Below are 21,034 nucleotides of genomic sequence, written 5' to 3'. Positions count from 1 at the left end.
TGCTGCTGCTGTCCCCAGATCATCTTTGGGCGCTCGGTGGAGTTCACCGGCTGCTTTGTACACCGGTGGTAAGCAACTGTCTTCTCATACCTACCTACTTTCAGCACTAGGTCAAGTGTCCCGAGAAGGCTAGCGTCAGCTCGTTATGTAATCTTATGTAATTGTGTGTCAAATCGCACGTATCATGTTGGTGCTACGGCCGCTAGTGTGAAATCATTTGCGGTAGGAAGCGGAGCGCGTTAGGAAATAGGTTCCAGAAGGTCAGTGCGCCGAACGGAAGGTCACCATACTGTACGTGCAATGAATGAAAGGAAAATAATTTTAATTCGTAAGATAAACTTTGAAAAATAATCTAAATTTGATTGATAAACTTCTCGAGAATATTTTGTTCGCACAAAACATTTCAATCAATTTAAAAAAATGAGGAAACCGAAGACTAGTTGCAAATAGGATTAGTTTCCCCAACTCAAATCATTAAAAAATGCGTTAATTATTTGAAAATGATGCAAATGATGATATTCAATATGTAAAATTGATAATGTTTTGTAAAATGGTGGTTAATACTGTGGAAATAATTTTAATTGGTGATTGCGAAAACATTAACTAATGTGCACAATACATTGTCATATTTATATTGATTGATATTGCAATATGGTTTCTGACCGAAGAATGATTGATTTATTTTCCATAAAATAATAACTCCATTCTGTTTCGTGGGAATACAGAGATTGAAAAAATCCAAAGATGTTTTTGAATATTATTTTACTTCTTGGGTCCATAACCAGCTTGATCATCACTATAAGAAAATATGAATTCAATTCGTTCTTACAAAACGTTTCTTTTAATAACGATGATACAAAGATGTGCGCTAGATCTCGATGACGTTCTGCAATTTAAAAGGAAGATTTTGTAGTAATAAAAACTAACAATCATTCCATGCAAGAAATTTCCGACGTCAACCGCAACGCACGGCGCTTACCTTTTCGCTATTTTCCTTGATCTCTGTTTCCACACAGATTGTCTCTAAGCTGAGTACAATCATTATAGCACGTCTCGCATCGTCGGCAGAAGATAAAAAAAATCTGCCTATCTCCCAGTACACATCGCCGATTCTTATCACGCTATCACGTGTGAATAATCTCCACGCTGCGTGGACCGAGTCCACCCCCGTAGGCGGGCAACATATGCAAAGGGCAGTTAGGGAGAGGGAGAAGCAAAAACCACCCCGATCTGTGTTAATGGATTTGTAACGGGAAGGCGAAAGTAAAACGCACATTTAAGTCGTGTTCCGTTTGATAATGGAAATGATGCTATCGACCTGAGCGTCCATCGAGGGAGGGAGAGAGGATTGGGATTCATCACGTTGGGGTGTGATTTTATGCACAATCCAGATGCTGTCGAAAGACACACCGATTTTTCAGTTTTCATTAACACCCACGGGAGATCGGCGATGCGAAAGGGGTTTTACCACAAACATATTGTTGCTAAAACTGTGCTGCGAGTGTCGTGTTGGTCAAATTGATGGTTGCTGTTATCTAACTAGACTGTTGTTTTTCTTGGTGACTATTTGAAAACAGGTAGCTGGAGCTGGAGGACCAGCAGGAAGGGTAAAGCAGTGGCGGAGGAGATGATGTGACAGTTTCTGTTTTTTGGGATCTGTGAAGAAATCTACCACCAGCCACCTCGAAGGCCGGCCCATCTCGAACAAGGAGGGGAGATAGCTTTATCAAAGCACAATTCACTGGCCGCACACGCAAATAGCCGCACAACATGTCTCAGCAGCAGCATCAGCAACAACTACGGCAGCCCTTCGCAGCCCTAGCAACGGCCACCATCTTGGTGCTGGCGATGGCCGGAACCGGTCGCAGTCAATCGGTCATCTCAGGTAGGTGCACGAACTAACGGTTTTTATTTTTTCTTAGTCAGTAAACGGCGAGATAAAAAGCTCGCAATAGTTCCAAATCTGCATATCTCGCTCATTCCGGGGCCATTTGAGAATGGAACAGATGCTTACAGTCGTTGTCACCTATCTTTTCTTCTAACCCGCTCATGATTGAAATAGACACTTTCTAACGCACCTGTATCTCTAATTCATCAGTTTTTGTCTTGTGTTCATCTAAATTTGTCTCTTGATTTCAATGTTTCTCTATCTAAAAAAAATGTGTATTTGTAGATATGAAGGTTGTTGTTTGTATTAAAAATTATTTTGAGAAGCTTCCACAAAACGGAAATGAGGTAAAATAATTATTAAAATAAAAATTTGGTATTGAACAAAAATTAGACCAATAGCGGTAGAAAACAAACGAAACAATTTCTGTGCGGTTTTTGAAATGTTTAAACAAAAATTTACGAGGAAAATCGGTAAAAAATCATAATAATTGGCACAAGTTAGTTTTAATTTATTAATGAATTAATGTATATAACTGTTGTAGTATAATTATTTTGGAAAATCACAAATACCCTGTTTATTTTCATATTTTCGGCAAGAGACAAAACTGATGAGTTAGCTACAAAGTCAGATGAGTTAGAAACCGAATCTGATGAGCTATTTTAAATCTTGGTGCCTTAGAGACAACACCACCTGCTTCCAAGCTAAAGTTTAGTGGCAACGGCTGTATCCTACCGGTGGAAGGTGTAATCTTGTTGAGTCGCTACGGAAGAGATTGTGCTAATGCATCTCACCTTCGTTTCTGGTTCGTTCATTTGACCGTTCAGTGCCCTTTTTTCCTATCTTTTGGGGGATTTACCAGCTGTTCTTCAGCCGCCTGACGTCACCATTTCAGAAGTCCACAAAAAACCTACTCCGGGACATCTCCGGCGGGATGAAACTGGTTTCATCCACAAAAGGCGTAAATGGAGTTGACGATCCCCCGAAAAAATCCCACTCCTTTTCGTTCGCAAGATGAGCCACGGCGCAGCGAAGATCACGGAAGATTGTTTATCATTCAACGTTAAACGAATGGGGGTGCAGTATAACACCCCTGGTCCTATTGCTCTTTCTCCGTTTCCGTGACTTGTGCCATTCCTAAATAGGGAATTTTTTCCTGGGACTTCTTCTGTAAAAGGAAGAGGGGGATTCCTTACGATTTATATGTACAGTCACCAGATCTGCTGATCTCCTTTATTAGCATGTTTGATGAGCAATCGATTTTTAATGCACTACGGTTGTTTGTTTAAACGTGGTTCAGGGTGATTCGGCTTAGCGACAATTTGAGATAGACGTGGATAAACAAAACTTTTGTTTCATTTATTCCTTTGAGTTTTTAACAGCTGTGCAAATGCAAAACGACTCAAATCACAGAAAGAGAAATAAGAATCTTGAAAGAAGAGATCAGCAAACACACAAACGGAAATCATTCGTTACGTTAAAATTTAAACTAAAGCATTCTTTATAAAATGTAGTAAAAACGAACTGTTATAAAATCTCAATAACGTGTACAGTTTCAAACTACTCAATCGAAGATTCATTTTCACGTTGCTTCAGCAAAACTTATATGAAAATAAAATAAAATGATAATGAAAAGCTAACTTCCTGGTAGGAAGCCCTTCTCAAACCAGGAACAAATAACATCCCCTTTGTGGGGAGGAAATTCCAAACGGCAAGTGTCATCCACCTATCGTTCACTTCTGACGATTCGAGCAGAACAACTTTCACCCGTCATTGACACACACACACACATATTGGCTAACACGTGCTCCTAGACGCGTTCTAAGCGTTCGAGCGGCGCAGGCACAACGTGAGTCGCGAACGGTCACAGATCGTTGCATTTGGGTCCTCGCGCAGCACATGTCGGTGAACCACCTCCCTTTTCCGGACAACCCCACTCTCCACGAAACATTCGGAAGCTTCCAACATTTCCCTTCGTGCAGGCCTTGGGCAGGCAAAGGTGGTGGTGATGGTGCGCGATCGATTATGGATGGCAATTAATTTGGAAATCTACGCGCGCGAGCAGCCATATTAATCGATCGAAAAGCACTCGCTCCAATTAGAACTCTCAAATCGGCACCGCGCCCCAGTAAGCTTTGATTTAAGCAGGCTGTCGCCTCGAGACGCCATGCGAGCCGCGAGCAGACGTTACTATGTAACGATTTATTTGAACTTTTTCTTCACGTGCGACACGACACTGGAACAACGCGCTGTTGGTCACCGGCTAGAGCTATTCTGAGGTGTTTGCTCCACCGTCACCGGAATGTGTAACGATTCCGGATATCCTGTTTGCGCGAACTAGAGTCTATCCGTTGACGCTGGCGCCCCGTTCACTTCTGGAGTGGGAGAATGCGTTCTACGAAAAGGAAAAAGCGGCGACTACCCCGAGGACGATGGATATGCATTTTTAATTCGCTTCTAGGAACGCCATGCCAAGCGAGTTTTCTCGTCGGTATCCGAACCCAACCGGAACCGTACGTTCTATTTTGGGGCCTTTGGGAGAAGCAAGCCCCATTGTCGGAAAGATGTTGTGCTTATTTATGCGCAAAGATTGGCAATTAAAAGTGCGAATAAAAAAACATTCGCTTAGCAACGAGCCTCGCGGCAGCAGGTCGGAAAACCACTTCTGATGCTCCGATGAGCTCATCTCGTCCGGCCAAGAGCCCACAAGATTTCAGCATCAAAGTAAATGTTCGTCGCTTTGGCGGAGGGCCAGAAGTGGTCTGTTCCAGCCTTGCGAGCCATCAACGGTGTTTATGATTAATGGACGGGCCTGTCAATGGTACAATTCACAGCGGATGCCTCATTAGCAACTGGATATAGGGGGGGAAAAAACAAAACAAACGAAGAAGCTTATAGAATTCCACTTACCAGCGATTAATCGAGCTCGTCGTAGAGTGGCGAAGGCTAGGATTTATCTTCAGACCTCGATCCAATGCTTGGCTATTCGATCGCTGTGGCGTTAAGACAAAAATGGCGACTTCCTCACGGTCAAGGTCACTACCGCTCGGAGGAAGGTGCAGACGACAAACTTCATCACACCGGCATCGGTACGTACCGGCTCGGAAACCTCCCCATGCAAGAAGCGAATGCCCTGTGCGCAATTCGAACGACGTGCGTTTTACAGTCATTCACACGCAACATCGTGCGATCCTCATCTCAAAAAGGGCCTCCGGTCGTACGTGTGACCCGTTGCATAACATCGAGAGTTAATTCTGCCCGAGAACTGCCCTCTCCTAAGGTTATCCGATAAGACAAAAAGTAGCTAGTGTGTATGAGTAACCCTCTTCCTCCCATAAACCGCCCGTTGAACCGGCGAGGGTGTGCCTCGGTGGAGATATGAGCATACCAAACACTCTGGAACCTAGTTCCGTAATCTTCGATCACTCATGGGATAGGACTTTCGAGTATCCCGCGGTAGAGAATGTGAATGAAAATTAATCGCACGATAAATGCGTGGTTGGGATGAATGGGAAGTAATGATTGGCTGCAATTAGGCCGGCATATGGGGAGTTCAGCCTCATTTTGATCGCTAGCCATAACCGGTTTTTGCGATATCCGAGAGCCCGAGGTTCCACGTTTATCCGGCTTATCTAATGGCGGTATAAGGCGGAACAAGCACCGGGTCAAGCAAAATAGAACCATCTGAATATGGCGAAACGGACTAGATGAGTTTGTAAATAATTCGCAACGAGCGTGATACAACAACAGATGATTGACGAGCTCGAAACTCCGTACTTTGTAGTCATCTCGGATGCCACCAAGGGACGCTACCGTTGCCGTGTGGGCGTGTGTTTAAAGTGTCAGATGAAAAGCTCGGCCATAAAAGGCGGCAATCGTCCCACGTCACGTCGGCGGCGCGTGCGATGCTTCTCCAAAGAATTATGCAAATATCGACAGCCAGTTATTAAAGGACCAGTAGCTATTCGTCACCTAGTGATTAACGTGAGACATGATTAGTTTTCAGTACGTGTCATTGGAATTGATTGGACACTGTGGAATGGAATGGTGAAGCAATTTACACCTGCACCTGTGGATCAGCTGATGCTTGCTGACTTCGGTGCGTCCCCCTTTTGGGGTTACAGAACGAAATGCGTTCGATGCACCTCCACGTGGCCTTCGAAGAGCTTTCGATGCAATGGTGCATCGATGCGGGCTTGCAATTAATTGGTTGCATTTCTGCATTTCATTGGATTAAGGTGCATCGTTTTTCGTGGGGATTAATCGCACGAAGAAGCACCTTGGAAAAAAGATCAGCAATTTTCATTGGCTTTTCGCACATCGTTTGGAAGTTCACAACATTGTACCGTGTTAACCAGCTAGCAGACATAGACCGGGCTGCAGTGGCTGAAGGAATCACCTCGTTCGGCAAAGGTTATACGACCCGGAAGAAACGTCATACACCTACGCTGGAAGTGGCAGTGGCAAACCGTACTATTACGATTGTAACCACATCAACCCGATGTTAGTTTATCATCACGTCGCGGCGCATGAAGGTTTTCGGATTATTAATTTTATGGCGATCAACGCGACTCACATACCCAAAGGCACACACATACAACTGTAAAGGTCACCAGGTAGCACGCAAGGCAGCGTGTTAAACATAGCTTGTACTCGAAGTGCCGCCACTTGGGGAGGTCATCTTATGTGTACCGATGCGCATCGGTGCTTCTTACTGTCTATTCGTCGGACGTTGGCGCAAAACGATTGACAGTGAGTGGTGAATTTTCGCACATGACATACAGTGGACACTTGCATATCTTCATCTGCGCTCTTGGAGCTACCGGTATCTGTTGTGAATATCAATTAGATAGCATTGATGCAGACATAAACATAAATGGTTCTTGAAAAGTATACGTACGCAAAACATCACGGGAAATGCTTTTGCAATATTTGATTTGACACTGTTGGATTGTTCGGAACTTTATGATCTCTTTTTCACTGACTGGAATCTTTGATGATTTGGGTTGCTGCTTTTCGATTAAACGTTTTTAAAATGTATTTACACAGATTCAAAAATGTTTGTTCGTTACACCAAATCATTTTGAGCCTAATAAACTTTTGTCTTGTTTTCACGAGATATTTTCTATAGATCATATAATAAGATCAAGTTATTAGGAAATTGATTGCTGATGCCGAAACACCTCATCTATGTCTGATTTTTTTCAAGCTATGAATAACAAGATATTTTAAAAAAGAAATGCAACCAAAAAAAATTTAAAACTTAAACTAACACCAACGAAAATGTAAACTTTTCTGCCTATCACAAAACATCACTGTAGGTTGAGGAGGACACAATTTATTGAACTAGAACATTCTAGATGTTGCATCTTGACATGATTTAACACATCTAACAAGTCGTTTGAATTGCTTCTATATTCCTTTAGATTGCGACACAAGCAAATGTCCCCCGTTGTCCAACATTTCGGAGGCATCGCTTGAACCAGGCCAGAGAGTTCGTCGAGAGCTGGATCCGTGCTGTGAGGTGTTAAGACTTTACTGCGACCCCACTGCCTGTCCGCCAACGATAGAGTTCTGCGATGTCGAGCGCACGGTACGTCCCCGAGCCGTCCCTGGGCGTTGCTGTACACTGCAGCGTTGTGGTAAGTAAGGTGGTTCAGGATCCACTTTGAAAACCAAACGACGATTGGAAGGAATTAACGGAGTTGTGTGGGGTTCGTTTTGTAGATAACTTCTGTGAGACCTACACCAATGGAGAGGTCAGGATGAGGGACGTCGGAGAAAAATGGTTCAACATGGTCAACGCCAGTACCTGCGTGAACTACGAATGTCTGCGGAATGAAGCGAACGAGACTTTTATCAACTCCATCGGGATCGAGTGTAATACCACCTGTCCGGAGGTAAGACGATACTCTTCAGAAGGACGTACAAGGACAAAGTGTGTAATGATGTTGTGATTTCCTTTTCTGTTAGGGTTTCGAACCGCAACTCTCCGGCAATCACTGTTGTCCGCAGTGTGTTCCAGCTCGGTGCAAGTTTGACGAGCGGTTCTATCGAGCGGGAGATTCGTGGGAGAGTCCCGACGGGTGTCTGGTGTATCGGTGCAACAGGGAGGATGGCTTCTTCGCGATCAGCTCGAGTCGCAAACAGTGTCCTCCGGTTGATAACTGTCCAACGCAAGACCTCGTAGATAGTGGCTGTTGCAAGGTGTGCAATCGTACCGACCCGAGAGCAGAGACCTCCCGAACCACACCCCTCGAAGAGGACGTGGAAGGAGTGGACTTCTTCGACGAGCAGAGCTACCGGGATCATCCATGCCGACGGGAATGTACGCTAGGTCGACGACCGGAAACGTGCTATTATCGATTCCGGCTGGAATGGTACCGGACGCTAAGCAAGGCGTGCTACAACTGCCCACAGAACCGGACCGACTGTGACCGTCCCCATTGTATCGCGGGTGATGGCGTGCGGCGTAACGTGGCCGTCATCAACCGTATGATGCCCGGTCCGGCGATCGAGGTGTGCGAAAACGACATCATAGTGGTGGACGTGGAGAACCATTTGATGGGTGAAAGCACGACCATCCACTGGCATGGACTGCACCAGCGCCGGACGCCTTACATGGACGGCGTGCCACACGTCTCCCAGTGTCCGATCAGTCCCGGCACGACATTCCGGTACACGTTCCGGGCGGACAACCCGGGCACGCACTTCTGGCACTCGCACACCGGTATGCAGCGGGGCGATGGAGCATTCGGGGCGCTTATTATCCGCCGGGACAACGACATCCAGCAGCTGTTGTACGATGAGGATCTATCGGAGCACGTGATCACCGTGCAGGATTGGGGCCACGAGCAGGGCGTTTCGCTGTTCGCCGCCCATCACCACTCGACCGGGGATAATAAGCCACCGAACTTGCTGATTAATGGCCGCGGGAAGTACTTCCAGCGGTTTGCGAAGCTTCCGATCCCTCTGACGCCGTTGAGTACTTCTACGAGTCAGCCGGAGCTTGACGAAACTGGGGAGGATCTTCCAACGACGGAACGGTTTAATCAGGCGGAAGAGAACACCCAGAGAACCGAAGCACCCACGACGGAACCACAAGATGTGCAGACTGAGGTAGACATCGACACGACAACGGTACCATCGAACCGCGGAGAATCGGATGACGTGGAGCTACTGCAGGCAAGTAGCAACAACGGTCTGAAGATGGTGCTTCGGTCGCAGGACGTACGCCACCGTATGAAACGACAGTCCCGCACGGTCAACTTCAACGCGGTCGTTGTACCGGAGTCACGGCACATCCCACTGAAGGTGTTCCACGTGGACAAGGGGCGCCGCTATCGGTTCCGGCTGATCAACGCCGAATTCCTGAACTGCCCCGTTGAGCTATCGATCGAGAACCACAACCTAACGGTGATCGCTTCCGATGGATTTGGGATCCAACCGGTGGACGATTTAGGATCGTTCGTGAGCTACGCCGGCGAGCGGTTCGATTTCGTGGTGAAGGCAAACCAACCGGTTGGAAACTATCTGATGCGCTTCCGAGGGCTGATGGATTGCGATGAGCGGTTCACCTCGGCGTACCAGTTCGCCGTGCTGCGCTACCGGGGAGCGCCCGATGACGTGGAGTACGAGTCGTGGCCACCGTACGACTACGAGGCACCCGGTCGTCAGCTGAACTCGCTCAACCGGGGTCCGGGGGCGGAGGACGTGATAACCATCGCCGAGACGAACTCGCTCGACCAGGAAGATCTATTGCTACTGCGCAACGAGACGGACTACAAGTTCTACGTGTACTACGACTTCTATGGCAAGGATAACCCGCACTTCCACGTACCGAACCTGTACGGGTTTGGGCAGGTCATCAACAACACCAACCGGTTGTATACGCCCCAGCTGAACCACATCTCGATGCGAATGCCACCGGTTCCGTTCCTACCCGGCAAGGATCTGCTGGATGAGAGTCAGTTCTGCAATGAGACGACGGTGCGGGATCGGAACTGCCGCAGCGAGTTCTGTGAGTGTAGCCACGTGATACAGATACCGCTGCACGCGACCGTGGAGATGGTGATGATCGACGAGGGCTACACGTTCGATGCGAACCATCCGTTCCACCTGCACGGACATGCGTTCCGTGTGGTGGGAATGGATCGGATTAGCCGGAACACTACCGTCGAGGACATACGCGCCATGGACGAGGCGGGTCTGCTGAAGCGTAGGTTCAAACGAGCCCCTATCAAAGACACGGTTACCATTCCAGACGGTGGTTACACCATCATTCGCTTCATCGCAAACAATCCTGGTAAGAAACGTGGACAAGATATCCAAATGTAATTAGAATTAGAAACAAAAAGAATCTACTTCTAACTCCCAACTGTTTGGTCTTTGCCTATAGGTTACTGGTTGTTCCACTGCCACATCGAGTTTCACGCCGAGATCGGAATGTCACTCGTGCTCAAGGTGGGCGACCGATCGGAGATGCTACCGACACCTGCCAACTTTCCGACCTGCTACGACTACAAACCCGAGCTTGGCCAGCTCGGTAGTGCGGCTCCAATGGACGTCCCCCGCTGGAGTTTCACAATTCTCTTACTTCTCTGCACCATCCTTGCCCGGGCCCTTGCATAACATCCTCCCTCACCGGAACATTTGCTACGAACAAATTTGTGATATTAAACGCCGCCGGAAGGAAGAAAATAGCTTGTGCGATACGTTCTATTCGGTGGAGTATTTTTGTTTGTCCGTCTTCAAGTATTACCGTGCCCGGCAAGACAGCCGGGAACAGCCCGAAAGATGTCATCCTCCCGTTAATTTAACACTCATCCTCTAGCCGTAAGCCACGTGTTTAGTTTGTAAGAACAATATGACGTCCCGGCGTCCCGAAGACACATCCGTACAAACTTAAAGTGCTCTTAGATTCCGAAGAAAAATAAGCGGATCGATAATAAAGTCCCAAGGAAAATGTACCGATGAATCGATTTTGTGTTTGTCTCTACCGTTTGCCGTATGGAAGGAAAGTATGTCTGGTTTTGACACGCCCATCGCTTGGAGTGTCCCTTACCACCAGGTTGTTGAGGACGAGCTGGAAAAGGGGTGCTTTTGCGTAGTTATTCGTAGACATTTGTTCCAGGATCCAAATGAACAATTGAACCTGACCTGAAAGGCAAGTGCGGGCAGGAGCTACGCATAGACCCCGCATGGAATAAAACGTTTATAAGGGAAAATGTGGCAAGATGCCCCGGTCAAATGAACCGGCACTTTATAACTGAATATATCCTTTGTGAATTTCATGGCTGAATAATGAGATTTCACAGAACAAACAGGACTAAGCTCAGTATGCCTGAAGTATGTAAGAATTCTCTGTTAAAATAAAATATTTCAATCAAGTAGATATTCATCAAGTATTTCAACATGGTACTTAGAAAATGCTGAACAAATTTCGATTTATATTCCTTGCATTCATTTTGTGAAGTAAAAATAAAAACATTCTCATCAGAGGACAATATACAATTATGAAAAAATGTTTTATTGAATTGGTATAAGATTTAACTGTTTTTTTGCATAGTATGACGTGTAATTCCATCATATGTGATACTAAAAAAATTAAATAGCAATAAGTTAAAAATATACGAACGAGAGAGCAAAATGGTCATCATAGTAGGCTATTCGACATTTTGCTCCACAAGCTAGAATGACGCCTGGAAAAGAATGGTCTTAAAAATGTTCGTTTGGATAATAAGCTGAGAACATTAATGTAGTCGAAGAGAGGATATAACATCAATCTGTGGAAAATTTTGGGGTATTTTTCTTGATTTTACAGCAATAAATTAATGTTGTTTGCACAAGGGGTGCATCTTGCCTCACATTACCTTCAAAAAACGACTGTCCTGTTTGCTTGCCAAACAGTTTTCCCATTTTGCACGGAGTCGGCGCACAACGGACGGATTTCCCCCTCGATTGGCCCCCGCTGCGATGGAAACAAAGAGTCTGAAGGGGGTGTTGGCCAGCCTCCCACAATATTGTTGGAAACGATGGTGGCTGCAACTGATGGATAAATCGATCGCAAACAGAACTGTACGGCCACTTCAAACAAACCGTTGGGGGACGAGATGGCCCGCATGCGCCGTGCAAACTGCTTTCGCCAAAGGCAATAAAGTTAAATGTGGCGATAAAAAAATTAGCTGCAGGTGCGATTAGGCAGAGGCACATACACACAGACTAGACGTCTGGGGAATGGACAATAGAGTGCAGTTTCTGTGTTTTTGCATACGAAACAGATGAACGAGATGGATTTCATGTTTTGCAACAACCATCAGCGTAAGGATGTGGCGCTATGAAACAGGGATCGTGGTAAGACATGAGGGATATGGGAATTAAATAGCATTTTTTCACAGTTTCCTAGATAACTAGTTTTCATAGAGAACGTTGTACGTTAATACAACGCAAATGTGTAATTGGTTATTTTTGCTGAGATGAAACTAAGCAATAACATTGCACCGCAAACTAAAATAACTATCAAAAATAAAAGGAAAATTACGTTCGGCATTTTTTTTGACTTTTCGATGTGAATATTAAAAATTTCTCTTCTTCTAGAATCCTAACAATATGGAGTTGCACTGTTCTTAAATAATGGATACACAATCTTAAAACATTGCGAAGTTTCTGTGTCAATACACGGTTTTTTCTTATTATTTTACATAATCTACACATCGATTTGAACGACAACACACAATATTCCTTGACAATTGTATCCTGATGGTAGAAACAGAGAGCAACATAAGCTCCTAATATTATATAGATATTGCAGTTAAAATATAAGTCGCTAAAGTTAGTCTTTTACCTGTGCTGAAATTAGTTCTTTTTTATTAGAGTAATAAAATAAGTAAATAGCATTAGATGTTATTTTGTTACTATTTGCTTAGTTTAGCAAATAAAAGAACTTTTTTATTAGAAGCATTTTTTTATAGAATATAGATTATAGAAACCAAACTAATTTTTTTCTGTTTGAGTAGAAAAAATTGAGAAAAATTTTTGATTCAAACTAGTAAATTAAATTGGGTATTAAATGTTCAAATCAGGCTACTCTAAATACTCAGAATAATGATTGAACCGGTTACAACATATCAAAATTGTCTCATAGATGAAAATCAATCATTTGTAATAAGTTCACCATGAACCAAACTGATGTATGCTCCCTTTATCCAATGAAAACACAATTTCTTCACCAGCAAGTTAATTTCTTTTCCCACGACTTGCCTGCCCCAAACCACGTCCCGTGTCGCGCCAAGCCAATCACAACTCAATCCGACAGCTCACCCGCGCTCTCATTTACATTCGAATGAAAAACCTCAACCAAACGCAACACCCGGAAAAGTTTGGGCCACAGCAGCGGCTAATTTTTCTCTCCATAAGTACCGTGTGTAGGTTTTACAAATTTCACCAAGAAGCTAATCCACCGCCAAAGCACTTTTATCCCCGAGGTCTGTAAGTCTCAGCTCGAGGCTTGCCATCGGACCAAATCGGCGCGAACATCATTATCAGTGGATTGAATGGTGCCGGGAGAGAGAACCGGAAACTGGGTGGGGTGAACGGTTGAACAATTAAAACCACGAAAACATATTGTCAAAAGGGTAAGCAAAGGGAGAGAGCAAAATAGAGAAAAAGAAAAGAACCGGAAACATTTTCCCCTAGCCTTAGGGTCGCCCTTGGAAAAGCCATAATTTTCCTGGACGATTGTGAAACTGTGAGCGAGGGGGGAGAAGAGGAGAGAAAAACATTATAAATATAATATTAAATGCAAATAAAAATAAATCCTAATCCAATTGAAGCTGGTCGGCGCTCGGTTCGGTGCAACCCGCCAGCGGACGGATGTCCATTTTCCACCCCTTTTTTCCACCCTCCGTAAGGCTCAAAACGCTGTCCGGAAATTGATTTCACACAATCCAAACACACACAACCTCAGAGTGGTTGGTGGCACCTACAGGTACTGCATCCGGAGAGCGAGCCCAAAGGGAAAACCGGCCCTCGGAGGATGTGGCATCGTAACGTTAGATTTGTATCGCCTCGAGCGGATAAATACAGCAATTTTCCTCCGCTCGCCGGTCGGCCGGCGTTCCGACACGCAGTCGCGTGTTTCCCACGTGCCGTCCGACAATTGCATCCGTGGCGCAGGGATGTTTGGTTTTCTGCTGATCCGTTTGCTTGTCATGTTCGCTTCGACTTGTTCGGGCACTTCAGAGACGATCGCTGTCGTTGTCACTCGCTGCGAGTGGGTTTGTGAAGTGGTGAAAGTGTCCCTGGGGGTGGAAGACACCGTCGAAAACCGGTAAAGAACGCTTTTCAATGGGAGCGATTAGAATTCAAGTATAACCATACAGTGCGATAAGATAGAGATAAAGATCTTCTCCAATCCTTAACAATGCTGATGTTTGAGGAGTGATTTACTGGTTGAAGTTGAGAACTTATTTAGCATTTGCAAATCACAAACCTGACGTATTTTAGATAATCTTTCAAGGTATACATTTAACACAGCAAACACAAGTGATATTCATGTGGATAGAGTCATCTTATTAGATTTAACATAAGTTCGTGAAACAATACTGTTTTTTCAACTTGGACAATCATTCAAAAAAGGTTAAGACTGTTTTACGTATATGTGTGATACGGTTATAACAGTTTAATCAACAATTTTTCAAATAGACTTTATCCTCGGATGAATATATTTGTGAAGATTTCTCAATATTATTCAAATTATCTGCCATTTTTTCAGTTGCATTTTTTACTTCCTAAAATTTCGTTTTAAAAAAGCATATTTTGCCCACAGCTTGTCTTAAAAAAATCGGTTCTGAATCGTTTTAAAATAAAATTTTCGAAACATTTCTACTTACAGCCGGAAATTATAAATTGTACTGATTATAAATTTTGTTCTGAACGTCGAAGTATTACGATTAATTTTGGATCTAGAAATCTAAATAAATAGTGTAGGCAAGTCAGAAGAAACGGATTCCGGAAAATTAATACTTCTGTCAACAAAGACCAATGGTTCCGATGCCTTCCGGCGGAACCGAAGCGTGCCTCCGTGCCTGGCAAACCCATGAATCGCAATGCACACGTCCTGGCCCCGTGCTATTGACATTGCTAATTTTTTCAAGTACCCTATAATTTATCGGTCATCTCCCGGCGGCCCCCGCGCCTGTGCTCTCCTTCCTGCTAAACAGAAGTTTTCCGTCCGATCCTGGTTTCCCGTGAAGGAGGAAAAATGCCTGTCCCTCGCAATCCTCGCTTTCCGCAACGCAAACGCAGACCCGTCGTCGGTGAGGCGTGCCGCACGTTGTTCTGGAAGTGGCGGTTTCACGTTTAGATGCCACCAGGCCGACAAAGGGTGACCTGCTTTTCCGGGTCGTCCACGGATCGCCCCGATCGATCGAACGTACGCTCGTCGAGGGCACGAGGGTGATGACAGATTTCGATACGGCTGTAATCTGCTTTTTTTATTTTTGTTATGATGACTTCAATTAGTTCGGGTCGATGTGACAAATGATAATAATGTGTGGGAAAGCGTACGAAGCAAAGGGTGACAATTGTTAGAGTGCCGAAGGGAGCGGAGATTTTGTAGTTTAAGTTTTGCCGCTCAACTCAAATGGAAAGGATTTATCAAATCCTTTTGTTTCGCTATTCAACTCACTACAAGTTGGTAAAGAAACTAAACGACTAAAGAAAACAGTTCTGAAACGTTTTTTCTCACTTAAATTTAAAAAAAAAATAGTTGTTGTTAGAAACTCAAAACAATGCTTAAGTTTTAGGACAATACTGAAAGTTGACTAAATAAATGGGCGTACTAATCCAAATGGTATAAATTGTTCGAAATAAATTTAATTTAGCCCTTTAGAACACTAGTGCTAAAGCTTCTTAAAAATATTTTTATTAATATTAGAGATCTTCGTGACATTCTTTGAACAAAACAACAACAAACACAACAGTAAATCTGTGATCCCTTGTAAAATTCTATACAAAAAAAAAAAGATTTATTTACAAAATCCACAAAATAAAAATGGTTATACTTTTGATCTTAACAAAGATTGTAGCAATATAACAAGCTAAATCTAGCTCCTTGTTGTTATTATTGAGAATCTCAGATAGATTTAAAAACAGTTATCAAGGGGCTCCTGGCCGGTATCGAATTGTGTCCGAAATCTAATGAGTCACCAACCAGGGCGAGCCCAATCGGTGCCGACAAATCAAATGCTGGGCCCATTAATGTCACTCCGAAGCATCGATTGGGCCGCGTGGCGTGTGAATTGTTGGCGCACCGCATGTCACTGTGCGTAACAAACGTGCGTACGCAGCCTGCAAGCATGTGCCGACGCGACAAACAATTAATCACAATTACCCACCGCAAACATCCGGATGCACCAAACACCAGCACCTTCTCTAAAGGTATAAGCATTTCCCGGAAGTGGGAAAACACACAGCCAATGGCGCATCTTACATCATCATCACCATCACGGTTCAGGATGTTCACAAGCAACGCACAAGGGGAAGAGCCAAAATAGACCAAATCGATGGTGCGGAGCAAGGATAGGGTGCGAATGCTTCCGTCCCATCAAATGCCAATAAAACATATTTTTCCTTTCAAGCGACGAACCACAGACTCCTGATGGACAACGCCGGATCGCTCCTGAGGGATGACACAACGCGGGTTTGTGGTTTTTCCCTCCTCACTTGTTTGGTTGAATCTTTGTCTTTGACCCTTCGGTTGGGGTGGATAGTTTAAAGTAAGTGGATAATGTTTATCTTTCCCATGGCTTTCCTATCGCTCGGTGTGTGTGATTATTGTTTTGCTTATAATCTGTTTGCCTAGCGGAAAATGGACCAACATGAAAAAAGACTGGATTTTTCTACGAACTATAGGATTAGGATTTTAACATTGGGAAATGTTTTCATTTCAAATTAGAATCTTGCATGGATGAATCAATTTCAATCATAGGTGTAAGTGAATTTTGAACCATGCTAAATTAATTTAGAAAAGTTAATTGATTTCCATTTAGTTCATAAACAATTAATGCCGTTTAAATTTTATTTAGTTGGGTTAATAATCAAAGGCCATAAATTTATCAAAAGCATCCTTGCACCACAATTTAAAAAAGTAAACTGTTGGTGAGCTTTTGGTCTTCCCAGTAGAGCAACGGTACTTGATACAGTCATTGTTATGTTTGGGATTTTACTAATATTCTTGCATGAGTTCGATTGTTCTCGCATTTCTAAAAGATATTTAACCTTTCTAATTTTGGACGGGACAGTATACTTTAGTTTTAGGTATGCAATTTTAGGTATGCAGTCATCAGTAAATTAGTGACGAAAAAAATCATTGTTTGAATGGTCATCATTGAGGAGAATGCTCTGAACTTCACAAACAATTGATACGTTTCTCAATAGCACCGTATTTTTAACACTAGAATACATTGCTTTGGAAACTTGCCCGAATGCTTTTTAGGGGTCATTTTGACCCCTATTTTGAAAACGCTTTCTGGAGTCATTTGTAATGGCAAAAATATTAATTTATTTTTTAAATGTTGCTCAACATACTAACTTTTTAGCGCACACTTTTTTTCTAGATTTACATTAGAGGTTTTGAATGAATAAAAGCTGAAAAAAACGCAATTTCGACCGTTTTTGCTATACACCGAGCTAGCGGAATTATGAAGAAATGCATCGAAAAACCAAAAACGTCAAAAGATAGTCAACAAATATACTAAAAAGTAACAGTTTACGGATTTAAAAATTTTTCAAAAATAGTGAAGTTATAGCGTTTTACAAGTAGGGGTCAAAATGACCCCTAAAAAGCATTCTAGGTATAGTCAAGTTGGTTCTCGGAACTGGTCAAACAGAAAAATCTGAAATTTTTGTTTTAGATATAGCTCTGGATTTTAAGAAAAGCCTTATTTTTTTATGAAAAAATATTCAGCCGTTTTCGAGATATTAAAATCGAAAACTGCGTTGGGGTCAAAATGACCCCAATTTCTAGTGTTAAAAATGTATTTTCTTACTGGAAAATCATAAGGGCAGCGCCATCTATCGACCTTTTAGAGTGCCATAAACCGTTGCCTAGCTCTTTAGCGCCATCTGTTGTCCGGAAACGTCTTTTAGTACAATGTTTGCTATAAGAATTTTGTTGTTTTCTATGAAATGAAATCATTAAATTTGAGATGCATGCACACAACATGTCTATATTTGCTTTTCGTTTTTAGAAATTTTAAGGAATTTGTTTTGAAAAAAAATAAAATGTTCTGAATTATCTTCCCACTTTCGTTTGCGCCATCTATTGTTCGCGACCAGTTTGTTTTGCTATAAAATGTACGATGGTTTGTACTAAATTCAAAACATCGAAATGCGGTGAATTCAGTCGCCACACCCAAGCCATGAAATCGTCTGATTTTTCGAATTTTTGGTTGAGTCCGTATATTTTCCACATATCAGCTTAGGTCAATCAACTAACATTTAGAATATAGCTGAGTTTATTTTAGTGGTTTCAGTTTGAAAGCATACCTTGCATAGCTTGATAGTGAATAATTGTATCGATACCCAACCATGGATATCATTCAATACGATATGCGAAATCATCTTCATACCTCAAGTGCAGTTATGTAATTTAATTTAACATGCCAGGATATATCCAATTCATGTCCAGTTGTAACAAAATATGACAGAAATCGAAAAGTTTCTTTCCATGAAGTATTTAATATCCCAGACAACTGTTTTCTGCAACAACACTGTCGTATGACACAAATTAGAAAAGTAAATATTGCCTTTGAATCCCAAGCATTGAAACTTGTGAGTCATCAGCTGTTCCCTCGTCATGTGTTACCTACAACACACGTTTCGACTGCGTTCTCAATCGTGTGCGTTTTTCGTAACGAATTTTCCACTGCCGCGAGAACTAATTTGCAAAATCTTTGCCCCTTCCAACCATCCGAATGGCCTTGGAGGAGCGGAAAGCTGCAGTTGCGTCGTTTTCTCGTCGCCCCCTCAAATCCGAGGGAAGCGGGGGCATTGTGGGAACCGCACGGCCAACGCCAACGTCGTCGTGGCGAATTATACGGAAATTGAAAATGTTTAAAAATAGCACAATCACCGAGTTCGGCTATATTGGTTATCTTCTAGCGTCTGGGAGGTTGTTTCTTTCTCCACTTTTCGTGTGGCGTTCGATCTGCTCTGGCTGGCCGTTCAGACGATGCAGACCAGCATTATTACGCAAGTCTGGCCGGTCTGTATCACTTTCGACGTGTTTTAAGGGAAGGAACTTCGTTCTTGACTGAATAATCATCGTGCGTATGTGGAACTCGGGCCATTTCACATCGGTGGTAACGCGTCGAACTGAGCCTAACGTACCGATCGTGCGGTTGGCCCAGATCGATGGAAATGCGACCGTTTTCCTACCAAGACGCTGACATCATGCACCCAGTGATGATCGCAGAAAAAGATCGTCGGTCACAATGACGCCACCTGTGACGGGCGGTGAAGGAGTTTTGCATAAATTCGCCTCAGCAAAATGACGAATCGATTCGATTTTATCGCTTTTTTACATTCATGTTAATTGACCAACCATTGTGGGATTGATTTTCTGAGTAACGTTCAATTCAAACCATGGATCCACATACTAATATTAGCGGTTTTTTAGATGATGATTCAACACGGATTTCATACTTGTTTTGGACAATGTTTTCTTACAAAAATGTGTTTTTGAGGATTATCAAGTATTTGTAACAAATCATGTCGTGATTTCAATGAACAGATTATATTATTTAAATCAACCGAACCATAATTGTTTCGATATAATTATTGTCAAAATAGTGATTGTGTAGTGTTTTGGTAAAGAATTCATAAATGCTTCAGATTTTTCCTATAATGTATTTTGCAAGATAAACTCAAAATTTCAAGTTTGAACCTTTTAAAATATGTTTCCCATTTGTATGGAGTCTACAGCGCTCCTTCTGTCACGAGAGTTCAATTGTATTAAAAATTTAAAACCAATCAAAATGACACCAAGGACATAATGTTTGAGAAAAAAAATATTAAAATATGATTCAAAATGTATTTTAAGTAAATTACAGGCTACTTTCAACCTCCTTAAGCTGTTGCCAGCAGATTTGAGGCTCGAACGCATCAGACTAACGTGGCTCCTAGAAAGATTTTATAGGCTTGTTTGTCACACAGTTAAGCGCATATTTGTGGAGCATAATATTTTTACAATGCCTATTATTACCATGTCAATGTGAAACTAAGTGTTAATGCACATTCAAAAGTCGACGAAACGACACACCGCCTTAGGCAAACCTCCAACGACGAAAGCAATTGAGAAAAAGAAGATAAACAATAAAAAAACCCACACTCTTACTATTGCCCAACAAGGGCCACCCACCCCCAACATAGTATGGCTGTGTGTGTGTGTGTGTGTGTGTGTAGCAAGATCATTGCTCCAACGCGTGTTCCAAGACACCAACCATGCCCGGCCGGTTGCCGGAACCTCGGTCCGTTCCTCTTCCCGGGTTCCCGGCCCGAAGGGGTCGACATCCGGATCGGACATTTTCGACTTTGAACAACCTGAAACGCTTAGCGCTGTACGCTTTTAGGTTCTGGTTTTGTCAGCCATCCCTTTTCACCGCCTTTTTTTTTTCTAAGATTGTTTCGCTCGATTTAGAATTTTTGAAGCCAAACGAAGCGAAAACGTACAATAGATGTGATTTGCCTTCCTCGTTCCGCTGTGCGAAACGCACAGAACGTGCGACTTTTAAAATTGCCAAACGTCGTGGTGGAGCAAGGAAAGAAGAAGACAAGCTAAAATACCCTCCCGCAACCCTCGCCTATAGCAGACCATATCAAAAATAAATACACCACAAACCGCGCTGATGATCATTTGCGTCCTCCTTCGTTCGAGTTTTCCATCCCGTGGCCCGATCGCTGCGGGAGAAATGTAGCAAGTTTTCGTAATTTTGATTTTCGCTTCGTCCGCAACTTGTTCTCAAGGCGATGATGATCCGGGGCCGCGCGCGGTCGATGACTTGTCCGGTTTGGTAGACTGCGAGCGGTGGTAGCTTCCGTCGGAAGTCGGGCGGGAAGTACCGGACCGGTATCACCGTCTGCTAT

The 21,034-nt window shown here is 43.3% G+C and overlaps 1 protein-coding gene across 1 annotated transcript; it reads left to right on the top strand.

Moving 5' to 3' along the window:
• Positions 1 to 1,770: 1,770 nt before the first annotated feature.
• LOC131284786 (uncharacterized) lies at positions 1,771 to 17,166 on the top strand. The gene is given in 6 exon segments (XM_058313645.1): positions 1,771 to 1,885; positions 7,315 to 7,530; positions 7,616 to 7,788; positions 7,862 to 10,193; positions 10,287 to 10,433; positions 17,069 to 17,166. Coding segments are annotated over 6 exon segments (3,081 nt in total).
• The last annotated feature ends 3,868 nt before the right edge of the window (positions 17,167 to 21,034 follow it).

This window comes from Anopheles ziemanni, chromosome 3 (assembly GCF_943734765.1).
Source record: "Anopheles ziemanni chromosome 3, idAnoZiCoDA_A2_x.2, whole genome shotgun sequence".
In the NCBI taxonomy this organism is placed as follows: Eukaryota; Metazoa; Arthropoda; class Insecta; order Diptera; family Culicidae; genus Anopheles; species Anopheles ziemanni.
The sequence above is the reverse complement of the archived record's forward strand: the minus strand, read 5'-3'. Positions and strand labels throughout refer to the sequence as shown.